Source organism: Lissotriton vulgaris, chromosome 8, assembly GCF_964263255.1.
Source record: "Lissotriton vulgaris chromosome 8, aLisVul1.2, whole genome shotgun sequence".
NCBI classification, from domain to species: domain Eukaryota; kingdom Metazoa; phylum Chordata; class Amphibia; order Caudata; family Salamandridae; genus Lissotriton; species Lissotriton vulgaris.
Window position 1 is genome coordinate 284,365,462 of NC_141696.1, and position 19,994 is coordinate 284,385,455.

Here is a 19,994-nt window from a genome sequence, read left to right on the forward strand (position 1 = left end):
CAAAATAGGCCAGGGGTGTAGTCTCTGCTTCTACATGACATCGCGAGAAGGTGAGTCACACGGTCATGGAGGGTCTTTTCGGAGCGGCAGTTCAGGCAACCTCATTGTGCTTGGTTGAAAGACACAAATCGAAGACCTGATGAAAGTCATACTGAGGGTACTTTGCGTGGCCGAGAGGACAGTAGTGGAATGAGACCCGTCCCAAGTCCATTGAGGCATGGTGGAAAGATGCAGCTGGGAGACAGAAGTAGGCCAGAAGGTAAAAACCCCATGAGGGGCCGTGATCCAGCTGAAAGTTGCTTGAGCTAAGCCGCAGTAATCGACCTGAGACAGAGGGAGATACGGTCAATTCAAATACCGAAATAGGTAAGGAACCCATGTAGACTCCAGATGGCAGAAAAAAAAAAATCTAAAAATGAAGTCGGTAACCATGCAAATTACCAACAAGAGGAGTCACTAATGACTCAAAAGACTTTGAATAAAAACAACTTGCCATATTCGTGTCTAACACTAGATGGCAGGGGTATGCGCAGCATGTGTATCTACAGGCATCGAACATAAGCTGTTAAACCACCGGCGCACTTTCTTTCTGTGCAAGGGCATGTTTAAAGAATATGTACATTTTGAGACGGCTCCAAAAAGACACCTCTTAATAAATGCAGTGTGATTTACCAATTATCCTTCAATAATAGAGAAAACTAGAATGACTTTACTGTACCTTGTATTAAGTGCTGCTCTTTAGCATTAATGTACATTAAACAGTAGGCACTGGCATTTCTGTAGCCGCCAAAAGAGTCACGTTCCAACTCTTCCCAAGAAGATTTTGTGACCGAAATATCATTGTATTTCATCCACCGGTCTTGCCGTCGATCAAAAATATATGCCCAGTAGTGCCCTGCATTCGCTTGGCCTTCATGAACAAGAACTGCATGTAACTGATATGGAACCTGCAAAAAGGAAACACAAAACGCATCACAGTAATTGTTAAACAGCTAGTCTTGCTACTGGGCCACTGTAATGTAAATGTAAGTATATTCAGCATAATGCAAAAATAAACAGCAAAAAGCATTGCAAAGTCTGCCCCTAAAGGGTGTCCTAATCGCTTTTATAAATAATTGTCTTAGCGTTCTTCTAGAACCAATTGTCCACTGTACTAGGTTTAACAGATGTTTAATATGCAGATGAAAATATTCTTGCTTTCAAAAATAAAGTTGTTAGCAAAAGCTGGCATCATTTTAATACTTTTGTAAGAATGCCCCTTTTTAAAACTACTCTCTCAAATACAATACTCCCTGGAGGCTGGTTATTCTTAGTGAGTACTTAAAGACCATTACACACAAGAGGTACAAGAGGGAGGCCCAGTCCCAAAGATACGCAACTTCTATAGCTGCAAGGCATTTTTGGTTGGGTGAATGATGGAAAGAAACACTATGTGAGACAAAATGTCTGAGCAGAGGTTCCAGGAGGAGGAGGAAGGCCGGTGGTAGAATTCGAAAGAACAGGAACACCTGCATATACAATAAAAGCAGAAACCGAAGGCTGGCAGATATGAATCAAGGATCAACACCAAGAACCTTTACAGAATAACTCTGCATTAGGAACTCACTCAGTGACCAAGGAGGTGAGATTCTAAAAGGATACAAGAGGTGAACAGAGCTCATCAACAGTTGAAGAGAGGAGACCCACTGTATGGAAAACTGCATGGTATCAAAAGGTACGTTTTGGATTCAAAATAATAGGTGTTTGGAGCACAGCAGCTGCACTGTGGGGGAAGGAGAAAACAGTTGCTAATTGACGAGGAATAGATGTGACATAAGGGACAACAGAAAAAAGTAGATATACCAACAGAAACCAAAAAAGAGACCATCTGGGTGAAGGAGACCAACTTAACTGAGGCACTCTAACCATTCCAGTGGTAGACACTGTGGAGGTGATGAAGAAAAGACCTTTGTCCAAGCTGGAGTAATTGGGTGCAGCAGCAGTAGAATCAGAAAGGCTGCAAACCGTAGTGCACAATATGGCAACCCAATCTTCCCTCAGGTGGTAGGTACATAATGCAAACACCACAAAAAAACCCTGAAGGAATTGTTTAAGAAAATCTTTCAAAAATAATTTGATAATTGGTCAAATATATCCAATCAAGGGAATGAAAACAAAACAAAATAAATAATATATAATAGTAAATAATAAGAGGCGTACTCAATGCTTGGATTCTAATATATTAACCCTAAGAGTACATTCTTCAAAAGACAAGAAGATATATAAATCAAAATCACTAGAATTTGTTTTCAATGATGTTTTTTTCTATAGAAAAATCACAAATATCAAACATTTGGATACAATTTCCTTGTAGTCTCACATAGACAGATATCTATTACACAGCAAGGTCAAAGTATTTCCATGTGCGTTTCTGAGAGCAGACCCTGCATTATTGAGAATAACCACGCAACCACATTTCAAAGCTTATAGATGTTTTGAGAAAATTTAATTGAAAAAAACTGCTAGTGACTATTTATATACGTTATTGGCTTTCAAAGACTGTGCACAAATTAAATATCAATATTTTATTAGAATCCTAGTGTTGAGTACCCCTTTTTAGGTCTCGCCTACGACGAACGCACAGAAAGCGCGTTCTCGCAAGCGAGAACTATAGTTGTCGTCTCAGCAGTCTGAGACCAACGAAGTGAGACAAGACCTGGCCACGCGCAGCGTTTCCCCCTAGGATAACGTTGTGCGCGCGGCCAGGTCTTTTCTCCACAGCTTGTCAGAAAGGACCGGATCGCGTTGCGCGCCTCTCTGGAATGCAGGGGGAGTTTGCAGAGAGGCGCGCGGCGCTGATAAGCGTCAACGCTTGTTTATCCTCTGATTGAGAAATCGCAGTAAGCATTAAGGCTACGGCGTCAAGTTTCTCTTGTTACTATTTTGTTTTCATTTTTTTAATTCCCTTAATTTGTTCTATTTGACCAATCTTCTAATGTATGTTTGAAAGATTTTCTATAACAGTTCCTTCAGAAGTATTCGCGTTGTATGCCAACTGTAAACAGCTACACCTCATGTTAAGTAACTCAACTTTAATACCTGCCATTGATTAAGGTTATCTTAGTCAGATGATTTTTTTGGGAAACATCTCAACTACTACAAAAGGACCCTTCAGAAACCGCCTAACCTAGAGTTGATTATCAAAATCTACGTCCATTCAAGAGCATGTAAGCAGATGAAGACCTTATGTGCCACCAAGATATGCGCACATACATAACATTCGTCAGTCTCTTAGGTCTGTTCTGGCCGTCCACCAGACCTAGGGAGTTTGTAATGAGTGGAGAAGGTGCCAAGTACACACTGTGTATTGGGAAATCGGTTCTTTAAAGAGGAAGTCATAATAAAAAAACAGGAGGAAAGTCACACTAAGTTTGTTTCCTCATAAGGGTCCCACATCTTGTGATGAGAAAAACGGTTAGGCAAAGCTCTTAATCAATGCCATGAACACAAAAGTTGAAGAGATGCTCTAAATGTTAAAATCTTAAGCTTTCGTTAGGTAAGCAAGGAACTCATGTATGTGTGCTTGTGTATATATATTAACTGGAAAAAAAACGTTACAGGGACGCTATAGTTAGGCTCAGATTTCACTTGTACAAAACCACTGAAATTTAGCATTTATAGTTACCTAAACTAACTATAACATTCACCCCCACAATGCACTGCTTATGACCTCACACATTACAGATTTCATGGTCAGTCACATCACAGATGACATAACTGATATCATCAAGTGAGAGTGTTTTGTAAAAGTCAGAGTTAAAAAAGATATACTAATCTACTGGATAAGCTAAATTACTATTATTTTTGTACTTCCAAGGAGTTATATTGTTTCTAATATATATCATCTGAGTGGCACTGACTGTCCATATCAGTGTGGGAGTGGGTATCTGCGTTGCTGTATGGATGTGTCAATAGGTGAATGAGTGGCTGTATTGGTGACAGAGTGGCAGGGTGAATGGCTATGAGTGAGTAACTTGGTGTGTAAGAGGACACATGGGTGAGTGTCTATTTGACTGGGTGCATGGTTAAGTGTGTGGGTGGTTGTTTTACACAGTAAGCATTTGTGTGAGTGGCTGTATAGATGAGCGGGTGTGGGCATGAGTGATTGTACAGATGCGTGAATGGGTATGAGTGAATGGATGAGTGAGCAGCTGTATGAGTGAGTGGCTACACGCGTGAGTAGTTGTGTGAGTGGCCGTGAGAGCGGTTGTATGGGTGTGTGTGGGTGTGTGTGTGAGCGGCTGTATGGGTGTGTGTGGGTGTGTGTGAGCGGCTGTTTGGGTGTGTGAGGAGCTGTATGGGATGAGTGGGTGTGAGACTGGTTCTGTGGCTGACTCCATCCATGAGGTCATCTGTGATGTCACTGACCATGTCGTGAGAGATGTAATATGTGAGGTCATAAGCAGTGCATTGCGCAGGCGTAAGTTCTAGTTAGATCAGGTAATTAGAACTGCTATAATTCAATGGTTTTGCACAAGTGAAGCCTTAACCCAACTATAACGTCCCTGTATCCATTGGGTTTTTTCAGTGAATTTCTACAGGTTTTTTTAAATTTTATTTCTTAGCTATAACGTCCCTGTAAACTTTGCTTTTTTCAGTGAATGTCAATGTTTTAAAATTTGCATTTACTGAATGTAACCTGTAACCTTTGACAGTGGGTGTTTGAGTGGCTATATGGGACTCGGAGTTGGTGTGTGAGTATCTGTATGGGTCTGTGAGTGACTGCATGGGAGCATACATAGTTGTGTAAGCGGGTGTAGGAGAACCTCTGGATTGGTGAGTGGGTATGTGACTGGATGTGTGAGTGGATTGGTGCATGTCTGACTGGTTTTGTGGGTGTGTGAGTAGCTGTGTGTGGCTGTATGGGTGAGCGAGTGGCTGCGTGTGTGGCTGTATGAATAAGTGTATGTGTCAGTACTTTTATAGGGGTGAGTGGTTCTGTGGATGACGCTATCAATTAGGTCATCTGTGATGTCACTGACCATGTCATGAGTGAAGTAGTATGTGAAGTCATCGGCAGTGCATTGCGCAGGTTTAAGTTAGTTAGCTCAGGTAACTATAACTGCTATATTTCAATGGTTTTGCAGAGGTAAAATCTGAACCCAACTAGAACGTCCCTGTATCCTTTGTTTTTTTCCAAGTGAATTTCTACAGGTTTTTTAAATTCCATTTCTTACCTACAACGTCCCTGTAACCTTTGGTTTTTTCCAGTGAATTTCAAAGTTTTATACATCTGTATTTACTAAATGTAACCTGTAACCTTTGAGAGTGGGTGTTTGAGTGGCTATATGGGACTTTGAGTTGGTGTGTGAGTAGCTGCATGGGTCTGGGTGACTGCATGGGTGAATATATAGCTGTGTAAGCAGATGTAGGAGTGCATGTGCGGATTGGTGAGTGGGTGCGTGAGTGTCTGTGTATGTCAGTGGGCCTGTGGGCCTGTGAATGAGTGCTTAAATGGAACTGTGAGTGGTTGCATGAGTGTCTGAGTGTGCTCGACAGTGGGAGTCTCAGTAGGTGTGTGAGTGGGTGCGCAGTAACAAAGTAGGGGGGCACACAAGAGCAGGTGATCGTGCCAGCTCCAACTGTGGCGGTCCTCCTGTTCAGTTTGCCTGCAGCCTACTACCCTCTGCTGCCTCCGTTTTGTGCCTTCTCTGCTCATTCATGTTTTAGAAAACAATACATAAGAACATAAAGTAAAAACAACTAAGAGGACTACAGGTAAAGAGACCCAACCCGTTCCCACAAAGAGTATACTAATAACTCAGTGTACAGTAGTCCATCACTGTCTGCACAAATATGTTAGCCTCCCGAAATTTGTCTGTAAGGAGAGTCTGACAGACTGTAGCTACTGATAGAGTACCATCAGTGATGATAAATAAATGAACTGTGCCTTTTTTAGGTGATGCGGTATGATCAGAAGTATCTGTGTTAATATCGGTCTGGAGTATTGTCACAATGATGTCCCAATAGGTGGCAATAAGATATTTAAGTAATCTAAAGTGGTCTTCTCTGCGGAGGGCAACACTTTCAGCTTGCGCTCATCTGAGCAGTGAGAGCGCCCAAGCTATCAATGGCGGGGTATCAGGCAAATTTGAATGCTGAGTGATAAGACATTTGGCCACTATGGAACTCAGGTCCAGGAAATGAGGTGTTTCCTAGGTCTACAGTAGAGACTGAAAATGCATATCTCCGATGTGTCTAGGTCCGAGTGCCCAGTGGATGTGGACAAATGGGATGGGACACCTATCCAGTAACTTAAGCATGGAAAAGCCCACAGCATATGAAGTATTTCAGCATCGATCTGTTGACATCTAGGACAAGCGGCATCAGTTCTATTACTATAGCGGGTGAGGTAAGCTCTATGCATGATATAAAATTGAACAAGTTAAAACAGGAGTTTTGTGGTACATGCACAGGGCATTTCCACCAGGATGTCCATTCCTTATTCATGTAGGGATGTAGCAAATCGGCCTGCTGTTGCAGAGCATCAACAAACCAGCGTACTAGGTATCTGGCGGACCCATTACATGGAGATACTAAATCACAAGATGGGCCTGATGTTCAGAGGTCATGTTTCCCGACCTACAATCTAAAGCTGTGATCAAAGAATTGTATAACAGAAATTGACCAGAAGGTAGACCATCCTCCTCTACCAGCGTCTCGTATGGGGCTAGGGTACCATCCAGATTCAGCTCCCTTAGGGAGTGTATACCAACGGCGTGCCATGCAGCTAATTCTGTCATCGCAGTACGTCTGCCGTCCATGCGTGTGCCAAGGATCGCCAATGCTGGTGTGTAAGGTACCACAGGGCAGGTCAGAAGGAGACGCCGGCGGTAGGACTGTTACGCTACTGCCAACAACAAGGCAACTGGTGTTGGCTCCTTTCAACAGATGCAGGATGCCAGGCAAGCCCCATGCGGATCGGGTCATTGCCATATCTGCTAAATTCAAGCCCGCCAACCACTGAGCAATCCACTGGATTTGTGAGGCAAGATAATACTGCTCAAACTGTGGAGTAGCAAATCCACCCTGATCTGTTGGTAAAATAACTTCACCAGTGCCACCCTACATCTGGACTTATTCCAAAGAAATTCTCTTACCTGGTTAGTAAAGGAACGAGAAAATGCTACAGGGATATATAGGAGGTTAGTAAAATAATACAAACGCTGTAGAAGGACTACCATTTTTAGGGGCACCAGAGGCAGCATACACCAGAAAGACATCTGGGAGTTCAGGGACGTAAAGTATGAGAAGCGTTACAGTTGAAGAAGTCAGCTTGGTTGTGATATACTTGCACTCCAAGTTAGCAAAACGTATTAGGCTGCCAATCCACCTGTATGCCATTACTGAAGAAAAATATGAACATCTGCCGTGAAGGGGAACAAACATGACTTAGACCAATTAACCCTCAATCCAGAAAGGATTGCGAATCTATCAAGTGTTACGGCTATGGTAGAAAGGATAGTGTATGTGTCTTTAAAGTAATAGGTAATTGGCATAGAGATACAATTTGAATCCGATCCTCTAAAGGTATAACCCAGGCGCCCCCCCGATTGCGAAGTGCCACCGCTAGAGGTTAGATTGCTAATGAAAAAAGCAACAGCAATAGAGCTCGCCAAGCGAAGCAGCTGCGCTGCATTCGCACGTGAGACCTAAAAAGTAAGGGAGATAGAGGCCAGCCCTGTCTGGTGCCCTGATACATATTAAACGGGACTGGTATAAGGGGCCCTATTTTGACCAGATTACCAGTCTGGCACATACTAGTCTCACCAGTCTGAGAAACTGAAGTCCAATTCCACAGCAAGGCAACATGTTAAAAAGGTAGGACCACTTCAGCGAGTCAAAGGCCTTTTCCAAGTCTAAGACAATACATCCAGCATGTGGCCATTGCTGATGAGAGTATGTCATGCACCAAAAAAGTGAAGCAAATTTGATTAAGTGTTGCAGGAATAAGAATGCTTGAAGTTCGGGATCACCAGTGCTAATCGCTCTGAAAATATCTTGTGTAAGATCTTGTAGCCATTGTTAAGTAGGGCTAGAGATCTGTACATCCCCAGAAAGAGAATTTTTATTCGGTTTAGGGAGGGGCATGAGGGTTGCCATTCTCTGGGAGCAGGGACGCTGTCAACAGAGAGCTTCCTCAAACATCACAATAGTCGCGGAGCAAGTAATGGTGCATACGCTTTATAAAACTTTGCAGGTAGATCGCCGTGGCCCGGGGTCTTGCCTATTGCTGGTGCTTGTACCGCCTCTTGAACCTCAAACTGCATAATGGGTTTGTCTAATTCCATGTGTTGATCAGGGGTAATACGGGGCATCAATATTGTAGAAAAGGAGTGATAGTCTTTAGGGTGAGCTTCTGAGACTGATTAATAGAAGAGCATGTAATGGTGTGTTAGTTCATCGTGAATGGCTTCTTGAGTCCAGAGGAGGGTATCTGCTGCAGATTGGAAGGCCACAATGGGGTGTCTGGGCTGGTCCTGCCGGATAAGCCAGGCACCATTTTTGCCAGCTGTGCATGTGTATGAGCAGAAAGAGCAACAAAGTTGGCGCAGTGCAGTCTTTCCAGCAGATCAGCTTTATCATGGTGTGCACCTGTCAGTTGTTAACTAGCACTGGGGTCATGTGCCCCTGCTGTTCATAATCTAAAACCTTAAATTCAAAATTAGAGATGGCTCTATGAGTGTCCGCTGCATGTTCCATTGCAACCCCAAGCAGTGTCCCCAGATCGATACCTTAAATGCTTCCTATTCTATTAATTTGGGGGAGGCTCTGTCAGTATTGTGTTCCATGTAGTTCACAATAGATGTACCGAGAGAAGCTTAAAAGGAAGGGTCCTTCAATGCCGCCACCTGCAGGCGCCAGGTGGGTATTTGGGAGGGGTGGTGATGTCACATGCAATCTGTATGTATTTGGGATTATGATCAGAATGTGTACATCCTAAATAGTTGACGTGCATTAGAGATAGAGCAGAGAGGATGCCCCCACAAACCTATCTATGTGGAATTGATGTTGGTGTGGAAAGGACAAAAGGAGTATACTATCACATCCATATTACGTGCACGTCAAACATCAACTAGCCGCCAATGCAGTAGCCACACATGCAGCGCTTGAGCATTAAATGTTGCAGATGTATGGGTGGGGGGAGGAGGGGGGGGCGATCCAGGGTTGTATTAAATACGCAATTAAAATTCCACCCTATGAGCCACGGCAATCCAATTCAACAGGACAGCATTTCAGATAAGCTGCATAGGAACGTAGATTGGGCAGTACTGGGAGCATATACGGAACCAAGGAGTAGTTGGCGGCCATCAAGGTGACCCAGCACAAACATGTTTACCAAGAGCATCTATGACAGTCATCAGCCACAAAAGGGGTACCCAGGCTTGACCCACAAAAGGACACACCGAGTATAAGAGGAGAAATCAGTGGCGTATACCTGTGCCTGCCAGCGCCTTTGCAGTTTGAGAGCTTCTGCGTTAATCAGCTAAAGTCACAAAAAGAATTAGCAAAACCATCTTCTGTAAGTGGAAGAACAACATGTCACCACCCAAACTACTGAACAACTAGGCCGGTTGCAGCCAAACAGGCTAAGGGGCCGAAAAGAAGGGGGTGGGGAGTTTGTCACAGCAGCAGATGGGAAAGTATTCCTCAAAGGCCAGGATGTGTGTTAACCTATGAAAGTGTGGCAACCCGGAAAACTGCTTGGGCCGTACAGAATGGTGCGGACACATCCTATTGATACCTAACAGTGAGGTTGTAAGCAATGGAATCAAGCCGAATGGCTGCAAACAAAAAACGTGGTTAAAGACAACAAGGCATAAGATCATTGTGGTATCTTCATGTCTATTCTTGCATGCTCTCCTTAGTTATAGATCCCCTACTGCTCAGCCAGTGTGAGTGTGAGATAATAGAATGCTGATGTGTGCATGGTTTGAGTGAGTGTCATTTGGAATACATGAGCTGAGCAGCAGGGATGCCACTACTGGTGGGACCTTCCAGCTTCCCTACTACAATCTTTACCTGTAACTTGAGATTCTTACTTTGAGAATAAACCGTATCCTGTTTCACCTACACTACTGGCTATTTTGCATCTTCATTTACTACAAAAATGTTGCAATAATCAATCACATCACAATGCGTCAAGCATGACCATATTTTTAAGAACTTTTCTGGGCATTCTCTCGTCACCTTATATACCCACTCTACTGCTTGTATGCACCAGTCCATGGTGGCTTCCCATGTTCCCCCCTTCTAATGAATTATTTTTGATGGTAGGAGTTAAACAAAAAATTTATATTCGACATCAAGAACACTGGTATCTCATGGAGGAAACATTCAAAATAGGCATAAATAAGTCAGAGGATGAGGGAGGACATATAAAACCAATTTGCACGAAGTAACAAGCATTGGCAAAGCCAAATGTTCAAACGTATTAATGCACCGACAATCCAGATTAAAAAAATCCATGAACTTTAATGACTGCCTACTCCCATATACACTGCTGTCAGAGAAAAACTTCAAAAAGTATCTAGTTATCTTAGACACTTTAATAGCATTACAATGGTGTGTGTATTCGCTGAAACATTAAGCTCAGGGAACTGGATAAATACAAAATTATCACAGGTGTGTGGTTGGCAAGCACTTTATTGTGGAAGCACACCCTTATGTTTAATCAAAACATGTGCTCTTGGCTCCCAACATGTAGGTGGAGCCAAAGTTAAAGAGTTAATCCAAGGATAATGTTCATGTTGTCACATCATGAACAACTATACAGCTAAAAACCAATTCTTAACACTTCTTTGGTTGCATGCTAATAGTCAGAGGTTACAGGAGACCAGGACTAATTTCGGTGGGTAGATACTCAAAATTTCACAGGTCTCTCTGAAGGAAGAATTCAAATCTTGCAAATAGAGGATATAATTTGAGATACTGTTTGCCAGATACTTAGGAATATAGTCAATAGGTACACTTTTGTTATTAACTCCTAAAACATTAAAGCTTATTTTGTATAATTAAAAAATGCGCACAAGCATAACATCTCCTTTTATCAAGGGATTTCTAACTAATGTAGTAGCAAATGGACCTAGTAAATGTAAAAAAATTATATAAACCCAATTGATTATCGAAGTCTTGATATTAATGAGGGCAACTTACAAATCAAAACAGTCAATGTAAAATTATTTACTGAAATCCTGTTGGGCATCTTGATATACCAACTGAAATAAGTTGGGATGAATACCAAATTAAAATAATAACTATCTGGCTCCATATTCTTGTAAATATCCAACTAGCAATTTGACTTGATGCAGATTTCTCAGAATTACATCAGGAGGCAAACACAATTAAAAGGTTGAAGGACGCTTCAAATCAAATGGAACATTGCCAACTTAGACCGGAATAAACTCTGGAACACTTATCAAGAGACAAAAACACATGCAGAGTCATTTATCCAGCCTTCTCACTGAGCTACCAAAGCAATACATTTTAAAAGTTATATTAACACTTGTGTACAGCAGTAACTTCTGGTTTGGGTTTCATCTGAATGTCAAAGTGTTAAATCAAGGTAGATGATGTATGGGTGTCAAGGACAAAAAAAATACTAGAGGTGAAATGGAACCAAGCGGATTCACTGAGTTACTTTCATTGGCCCATAGAACACAGACCTTCCATGAATGCCCAAGGTAAATGGTGTGACCAACTCTTGCTATTTTACCTCCATGAAATCTACTGGAATTGGTTTCCCTTTCATTTACTTTCTCTGGTAAGATAGTTGGTCTTGGCACAAATAATACCAAGACTAGATTATTCCAAGGTTATTCTAAGTAGTCTACTCTGTGTTGGCTCTCTCCAATGGCTTCTGAGAACAATGTTAACAGTGGAGTTCAAATGCCTTCGAATTAGGCATAGCGCAATCTATGATGATGGACCTTTTAGTCAATAGGAACTAAAGCTACTCATTTTGTCTTTCCTTACTTGGCTCGTTTACAGAAAGGAAACAAAGATAACTCACAATAACTGGTAATCAATGAATAAAAGTGATTGTTCTAGCCGAATACCTTAAAACAACAACATAAAAATGAGTAGTGATTGTTCACATTGCTGTGTGCGTGTATCCAAATAATTTCTCTCCTCCTTTTTTATCTGAGAACATACAATGAAGGAAGGGTGCTCCATATCCACAAAGGGACAACGGAGTTTCAATATCCTTTCCTTCATGAAAGGCAGCTGGGGAGGATCTGAATAAAACTAAATAGATCGAGAGACAAACTCAATGCCACTACAGAGCAGAGACCACATTTGCAGTGAGTTATTCTCTGTTTGTTGTAGCAGAAGCGGCGGAACTGCAGAAAGAGATAGGAGCCACATAGGACATGATGTGTAGCTCATAGAGAGCTAACCTCCCAAATAGATGGGGAAAGGAGAAAATAAAGTGCTACGGATGTGGAAATGAGGCAATTTGAAGCAGAGTTTGTTCCTTAGAGAGATTGTTTTACTACACAAGAGATTTGAAACAATAATATTATCTAGCATCACAAATAAACTGAATAGCACAATGTTTTATGGAAGTTTAAAAATATTAAAATGTTATAGTGACATTGATTACATGGTAAGTTTACCTTCATATATTAGCCTTCATTAATGATGGTATAAGAACTGATTATATATCACAACTAACTGCAAAGACCACTACCAAACAAATAGGCTCATAAATAACGTTTTGCAGTATAGATATGAGAATGCAAACGTAGCTGCTAACCTTAAGATTTTATGTGTGACTCGTTATACTCACTGCAATCTTTACAAGCATGCCATATAAATAAAACAATGTCTAGGTCAGTCCTCTCCTATGTTAACATACAGTGTAAACAGTAAAGGAAAGGTAAACTAGTTTAGAAATCACTGAATGAACACCACAATTAAACAGTTGCCTTTCTTTTCTTCAGCATTAACGTAATGGTATTTTAACACAATCTCCTCAAAGAAAACCACCCCTACAGATGTACATGTACACCTATTAATTTCTGATCAAGATATCTAAACAGATTTTGATATCTTTCGATAAGTATTGTATTCCTACTAGCGGTTGGAAAAACCTTCATCCTGAATGAATTCTGCAGTTTAAGGTTAATCAAATGAGTGGTCAGTCATTTTACTTATTAATTTGTGCCTTGCTTACACGTTGTGCTGACTTGTTCTATACATGTTGGCCTTTCAAGTATGTCTAACGTAATGTACAGATGAACTACACATTCAAATAATCAAATTAATCTATCTCACGAGGTCTTTGGAAATGTAGTTCTCATTGCAAGTCACACAGTAAAGATTTGTTTTATGAAACTTGCCCGCTGCCAATGATGGTGATTAATGTTTATAACACATTTACAGGGATGGGGTCTCCTGGCAAGAGCTTAAGGAAAGAATATACCTCAGCAAGCCAAATTTAAAATATACTGTGGCTCATTTAGATATAGAACACATTTGACATAGAAGTGTTTATTATTGTGGTGAAAAAAAGATGTTATGTACAAACCGAATGGAATGGCCTTATGAAGGGGACATTGAATTAGGCCCATTTTTTCGGTTTGCCCCTTGCCACTGAGCATCACTGCATGAGGTAGCGAGTCACACATAATTCTGCGACCTTTATTAGACTAAATGTCACATATTTGTCTCATCAGGGGCTCCTTCCACTGAATACAAAAGGGGAGTAGCTTCACGTGGAACGGTTGCTCCATTTTCCTGGTGGTATTACGAGCTGCTGTGCTTTAGTTGCACACATTAGGATAAGACTGGTGAAATATTGGGGCCAATTAAAAAAAGGATTTTCTTGCCTGAAACACCACATTAGGTCAAGGCAAAAGAAACAGATAAGATGGTAGGTTTACAGTGTAAGATCTTTGTGGTGAAAAAACAATTATGTGAATTGAACCCCTTCCATGAATTATTTTGCTTTTACATGGCTGCAATAAAATGAAAAATTCTACATGGGAGTTAAAAGTTTTAAAACTTCAAGTTGTCTGAGCAAGACACGGAGCCTACGTGGTGAATGAATTCATGTGCATTCATTATTTGACCCAGTTTTAGAGATATGAATATTTCACAAGTAACTCCAGTGCCTGCTCAGAGTTCCAGAGCCGGTGCACAGGCTGAATGAAGGGAAAAAAAGTTGAAGTGATAGACCTGGAAAGCCTTTGGTTCAAACGTTTATCAACAGTCAAGGCAAGGATGTAAGCTAACCAATCAGTAAAACTGTCGTATTCCCCAAATTATAGACTTCCATACCCTTACATTTTATGGCGCAATAAAATAATGTGCACTCTGAACACAGAACCTTTGTGCAAAAGCTTCCTCGGATATTTGGACTATATTTCAGTGGGAGCGCACACCTTGCATGATATGGTGGCCTATTGTTTTCATCATCATGCCTCGACACTTAAATATGAAAATCTTTGTTCAATGGTTACGATATTAACACCATGTGTAAGTCTTAATCTACTAGACAGAAACTGGCTTCATGATGAACGATAAATTAAATCGAATAATGTAGAAAAATCATTTGACATAATCTGTAAATTCACTGTTTGGTACCTGCAAGTGAGTGGCAGATTCACCAATTGATTGCAGTGTGAATGATTGGAGGTGATAAAAGCTTAAATGGTTTTCAGCCCAGAACGTTATAAAATGAATGTACTTACATGGCTCATGAGCTTGTCACTGTACATCAGATCAACTGTCCGATGTAGTCTACCTATGCTTTCCTGTAAGTCTAAGAGTAGAAGAAAAAGTGTCACAATGGATAACATTTACTTGAGAACTTCACATAATCTCTAAATGTAGCTGTCTGCAGTTTCCTTTTGCTCTTGCCAATTAATGTCCTTCAGGTAGATTTATTTAAAATATATTGTGCAGGGACAAAACAATTATTAGCAACTTACTACTCATCTTGGCTTACGTACCCACAAACTAAGTTAATATTGTTTATCTAGCTATGTGTGAATCCTGTCAACAGTGATAAACATATATCTTTCCTTTATGTTATTCCTCTTAAAAATGAAAAACATTTCTCACTAAACTTTCAAGTTATAACTTGTGCACTTTACAACTTTTATATAAAACTAAAACCTGTAGCAGAGCAAATATATTTATAGTCAAAAATGTTTGCTACACAGAATGGTCACATCTTGACATCAAGTCATACTTTTGAAATTACAACTTCTGACGGCTAGGGGTAATCAATGCCTGGTGCAAAGGCTAAAAGCACAACCACTCGATTCCCAATAAATGGGCTAAAATGTTATTGTTCTACTGGCCCAGCTCACAACTCGCAAATCACCTAGCGGGACTAAAAAGAGAATTTTTTATAGCATTTATGACTGCACATGTAAAGAATACTCAAACCACCAAATCGCAGTCTCCTGAAAGTAAATGTAATGGCTTTTTATCTGTAAATATTTTAATACCATATTACAGACAGGAAAACAGTTACCTTCATGGTGTCTTAGACTTTAGGAGTTTCCACTTAACTTGTGTGCATTCCGGGCACTTAATGGTAGGACTGGAAAATGCTTTTAATGTTGTTAAATGTGTTAAAGACCGAGCTTTGAACAACAGTATCGTAAACACACATGTACTTCACTGCACACATCTGTACTCTCACCATTTTCTTCCATTAAAAAGAGGCAAACCAAGTGAGCTTTCTGATGGACTCTTCAGTCCTGACTTGTTCCCATGCTATAGCTGCTGGTTGATTCAATATCTCGTGAGAACAAGTAAGGGAAGTGAATTAAGACAATGTGGCACCCTAGGCCTGGGCGCACACATTGGAGGACCTCCTTCCAAACATTCCATTACTCTAGTAAGAAACTTTGTGCCCACTGTCATGGAAACCATTGTATCTGCTTTTCAGGTTTCCAACTAGTACAATAAAGGAATACGTGATTTTTGCCTTGTAGAGTGTGCTGTGAAGGCGAATAAAGGTTTGTTGCTTGTAGCAAGAGGTGATGCAGTGACAATGCCATCTGGGTATCATGAATTTGTCAGCAATTTAGCAATACCGAAGGTTTACAAAACGTTTGACTCAGAAATGCAGATCTTGATTTTGTCCGAATAGGATGTAGGGCACCCAGGTTCTCTGAAGAGATGCAGCTTTATTGAAAGATCTGGTCCTCCGGTACCATACATTCAAAATGAGTGATGGCAAAAAGGGTTACATCACTTTCCTTCTCTCCAAGGACATGGTGTCTCCTCTGGCAGAGGGGTACATGTTCCCTATGCAGCAGGTGAAGATCAGAGCAATAAACATGGGAAAGCCTAACTTTCAGAGAAATCTCCCTGGGTACCGATTTCCGTGTGGTACCTTTGCTTTTGGGTAGATGGCGATAAAACACAGACATGGCCTAGTGTATTAAGTGCTCAATTAGTGTAAGCGCTTGGGGTCAGCACCAGGAATTATGCTTCATCACCAGGCTTTGACAGACCAAGAGAGACAGACAGGAAAGGAAAAAAGGAGGAAAGGAAATGGAATAAATTAAATCAGTGACAAAAAAACAAGCAGAGCTCAAAACCTGCTCAAGAGCGGAAAAAAAAACAGATGTTTAGGGTGGTGGAAGGAAAATGTATGAGGTAGAGGCGAAATCAGGCAGCCTTGGCTTGGCATTCAGCAGTGTGCCCCTAAGAAAAGTTGTAGGCCCTTGCACTCCCAGTCAACTGAAGAGGTGAGCTAGTCACATTTCTCTTCACATGAGTTGCAATGGCATCACAAGTCAAAATTTCCAAAATGGGGTTGAGGAATTCCTGCCGAAATTTCCATTAATGAAATGGACAAAAATGCTTGTTCAAGTTGTACTGCAATGTGGGAGATTAACAGGAACATGCCCAGAGTCCCACATAGCTATTGGCAGCTGGAAAGGATTTGTGAAGGGGGTGACGTCCCCTCAGGTTCCTTAATGTAGAAGAGTACTGTGGTATTTGTGAACCATCACAGCTCTGGAGCTTCTCACTGGTAGGAAGGTCTTTAACATACCTTTAAGTTGCCACACATTCATATTAGGTGCTGCATCCCATTTGGCCCACAAGACACGGAGGAAGAATTTGCAGGTTTGTCCTTCATTCATACTCTTCAGAGTAGTTGATAGCAGCAAGGTGTGGGAAGGGTAGGTGAAGGCATATCTCACCTACAGGTTGAAAGAATGTGACAACCACCATTCAGAATGGATGGATCAGGATAAGCATTTGCTGATCGACCTGCAATCGGGCCCAGAGACGGATGATTTGAAGGTCAAGCATGTCTAACTAGGAATGGCTAACTACAGCTACAAAGGAGGTCTGAAGAAGCAGAAGCCATTGGCACAAACATGTATTTGATGGTTAAGAATTAATCAACTGCCTTGCAAGGGTGCTCTCACAGGAGGAGGAAATGTTGCAGGCTAAAAAATGCCTATTTAAACTCAATTATCTTGGAAGGAGGAAAAGATGATTGATTAGGGTTGCTTCACAAAGAACCTAAGCTTGTACTGGATCCTAAGTGTCAAAGGCCAGTTCAGCCTATACACCTTCTGTTAACTTTGCTCTGACAAGACAGTTGTGTAACTAAGTACAGGTAGTAGTGAGACACCGGTTGTTGCACAAAGGTCACCACAGGCCAAAATCATTGGGAGCATAGGTGAAGATTTATCAAGACCAAATGGCAGGATCCCAGAATACTAGTGCTGGTAAACGACTGTAAAACTGACAAGTTCTCTGTGCTACTCTCAGAAATGGTCATACTCAATGCCACTGAACTTAATCACTGCTTTGAACAAATGGCAGCAACTTATCTAAGACACCACCATGACCATCTGCAACAGCAGGAACTGATTCAGATCAGGTAATCCTCAGGGCCGAGGATTCCTCCCTTTGCATTGCAAGGATATTGTGAGGGTAATATTCCGGTCCCCTTTCTGGTGATAGGAGCAGCATCAATATTCCTAAAAGGAGTCGTCACCTTACTACGTCATGCAGAGCTTATAGACATGCCAGTTAGGTCAGAGGCAGACAGGACGACAGGGGCAGTGAGATCACTAGAGCTCAGCCGTTCCGCACAACTGAGAAGACATACATGGGTTGATTATCTATGTGTGCTGCTTGTAATGGATGCAAAGCTAGAACACCTCCTAAGATGGTGCTGAGGAGGGAAAGCAGGACTATGGGGAAATCGGTGAAACAGCAGACCTGCTCTTCCTTTTGAAGCATTCTTCTTCAACTGGAGAAGTGTGGCTCAAGTGGTTGGAGCGGCAGACCCTGATGCAGAGGTCTGGCCCGGACCAGGGTTCAATTCCCCGCCTCGGCGGGTCTTGGGCTCAAATTTCCCCGGACCTGACAATTCTCGCCTCGGTGCCTATTCCAATCATGGAGTCCCACTCTGTAACTCTGGGCAATAGCTTGCTTAATCTCCACAACGGCCCCTCGCAGCGGGATGCCTGGCTTTCACCTTGGGGATGCCCAGTAATGGGTTATCTCGCAGGGGAATACCAGGACGGGTTCCCTAAGCAAGCGCTGGGACGGTTTTGGGCAGCCATGCGCTCTACAAATCAAATTTAATTTCATTTAATTTCAACTCCCTGTTTCCTGATAAAGAAGAGGCTGCAGCCTAGATTTTGGGGCAAAAACAGCAGTGTACATTGATAAAGTACAATGGCTTCACCAGCTGACTGATGGGGTCTAGTTGTTTCATTATTATAGCACTCCACAATTTGGCTGTGACCATCTTCTACTACTGCAGGTGCTCATCTATTAGGGGAATGAAATGGTTCTTCTCATCAAAAGGAGATTAATTACTTTTTTGGGACACTAATTTGAGAGTCTGAGGATCAGCGGCTATAGAGCACTGGTCTCAAACCTGCTCTGTAGTGAGGGCTACTTCTGATCACTAAAATGAAACCCAAGATGCCACCATATATATTCTGGTGTTAAATAGGTGTACGTAAAGTTTAAGTAACCTAGGCACATCCCATAGAGTATTAATGCAACAAGAGCTCCATACCGAATTTTAACTTGAGGAGAACCCAAGTAATTGTTTATGAATCACAATAACAGGTGAGTCTAATTTAGACATGTGTTCTCATTGTCAAGCAATGCATAAGAAATCAATGCTCAAATTTTGGGTTTTAGAGCGCAAAGCACCATTAGCAAAAATACATTTTGCGAGGTGTAAGTAGACTTAATTGCTATCTACAGGTAAATATATATCAGCAGTTATCGGCACACTGTCCAGCAACCAGACAATGAAAAAGATATGAACATATGAAGAGATTGCTTTAAGAACAAAGGCACTCAATGTTTTTTATTGGCAAAAGAAAAACATTATAGCGTTGGCATTATTTGCTCAGTCGGAACAATGTAATACATCATACATAACGTCGGAACAATGTAGTACATCATACATAACATAGAAACAAGGACCTCCCCTCGTATATTTTCAAACATATTTCGCTATTCTTTGCATCTCGTGGGGTAAGACTCTCCCTCTACGCTGTCAGTATTCTTCAAGTTTGGCAGATCTCCGAACAGGAGCCCCCGCTTGTGTTCCAATTCCCCCAATATTGGACGATTTCTGGGGGCATCCTCTACACTTGTAAGTCACTCTTTCAAAGGCACTCTTTAAACAAGGGAAAACAAGGGAAAACTGAGAGAAAAAGAAAGGCAAATCAAGCAAAGAAGAACAGACAGGAAGAAATCAAAAAAGTTGAGGGAGAAAAAAGGAAATGCAAAGATGACAAAGCAGAAGTGGAAGGAAACCCAAGACAATGAGAGAAAGAATGTAAGCCGAGCAAGACAGAAATGAGAAAGTAGGAAACAAAGGAAGAGACAACCAGAGAAAGCAAAGAAAGGGATACAACACAGTAAGAAAGGGTGTGAATGAGAGCAAAAGTAGGGCAGAGAGCATGAGAGAGGGAAAGATTGAAATAAAAAGG

At 41.5% G+C, this 19,994-nt stretch overlaps 1 protein-coding gene across 3 annotated transcripts in view; it reads right to left on the minus strand.

Moving 5' to 3' along the window:
* USP25 (ubiquitin specific peptidase 25) overlaps window positions 1-19,994 on the minus strand; it is a 469,204-nt gene that overhangs the window by 174,572 nt on the left and 274,638 nt on the right. For all 3 annotated transcript variants that reach the window (XM_086934051.1, XM_086934050.1, XM_086934049.1), the window contains exons 15-16: window positions 14,739-14,809; window positions 719-947 (exon numbers count right to left, since the gene is read on the minus strand). In XM_086934051.1, coding sequence (XP_086790177.1) covers window positions 719-947; window positions 14,739-14,809 — 300 coding nt within the window. The remainder of the gene's footprint in view (window positions 1-718; window positions 948-14,738; window positions 14,810-19,994) is intronic.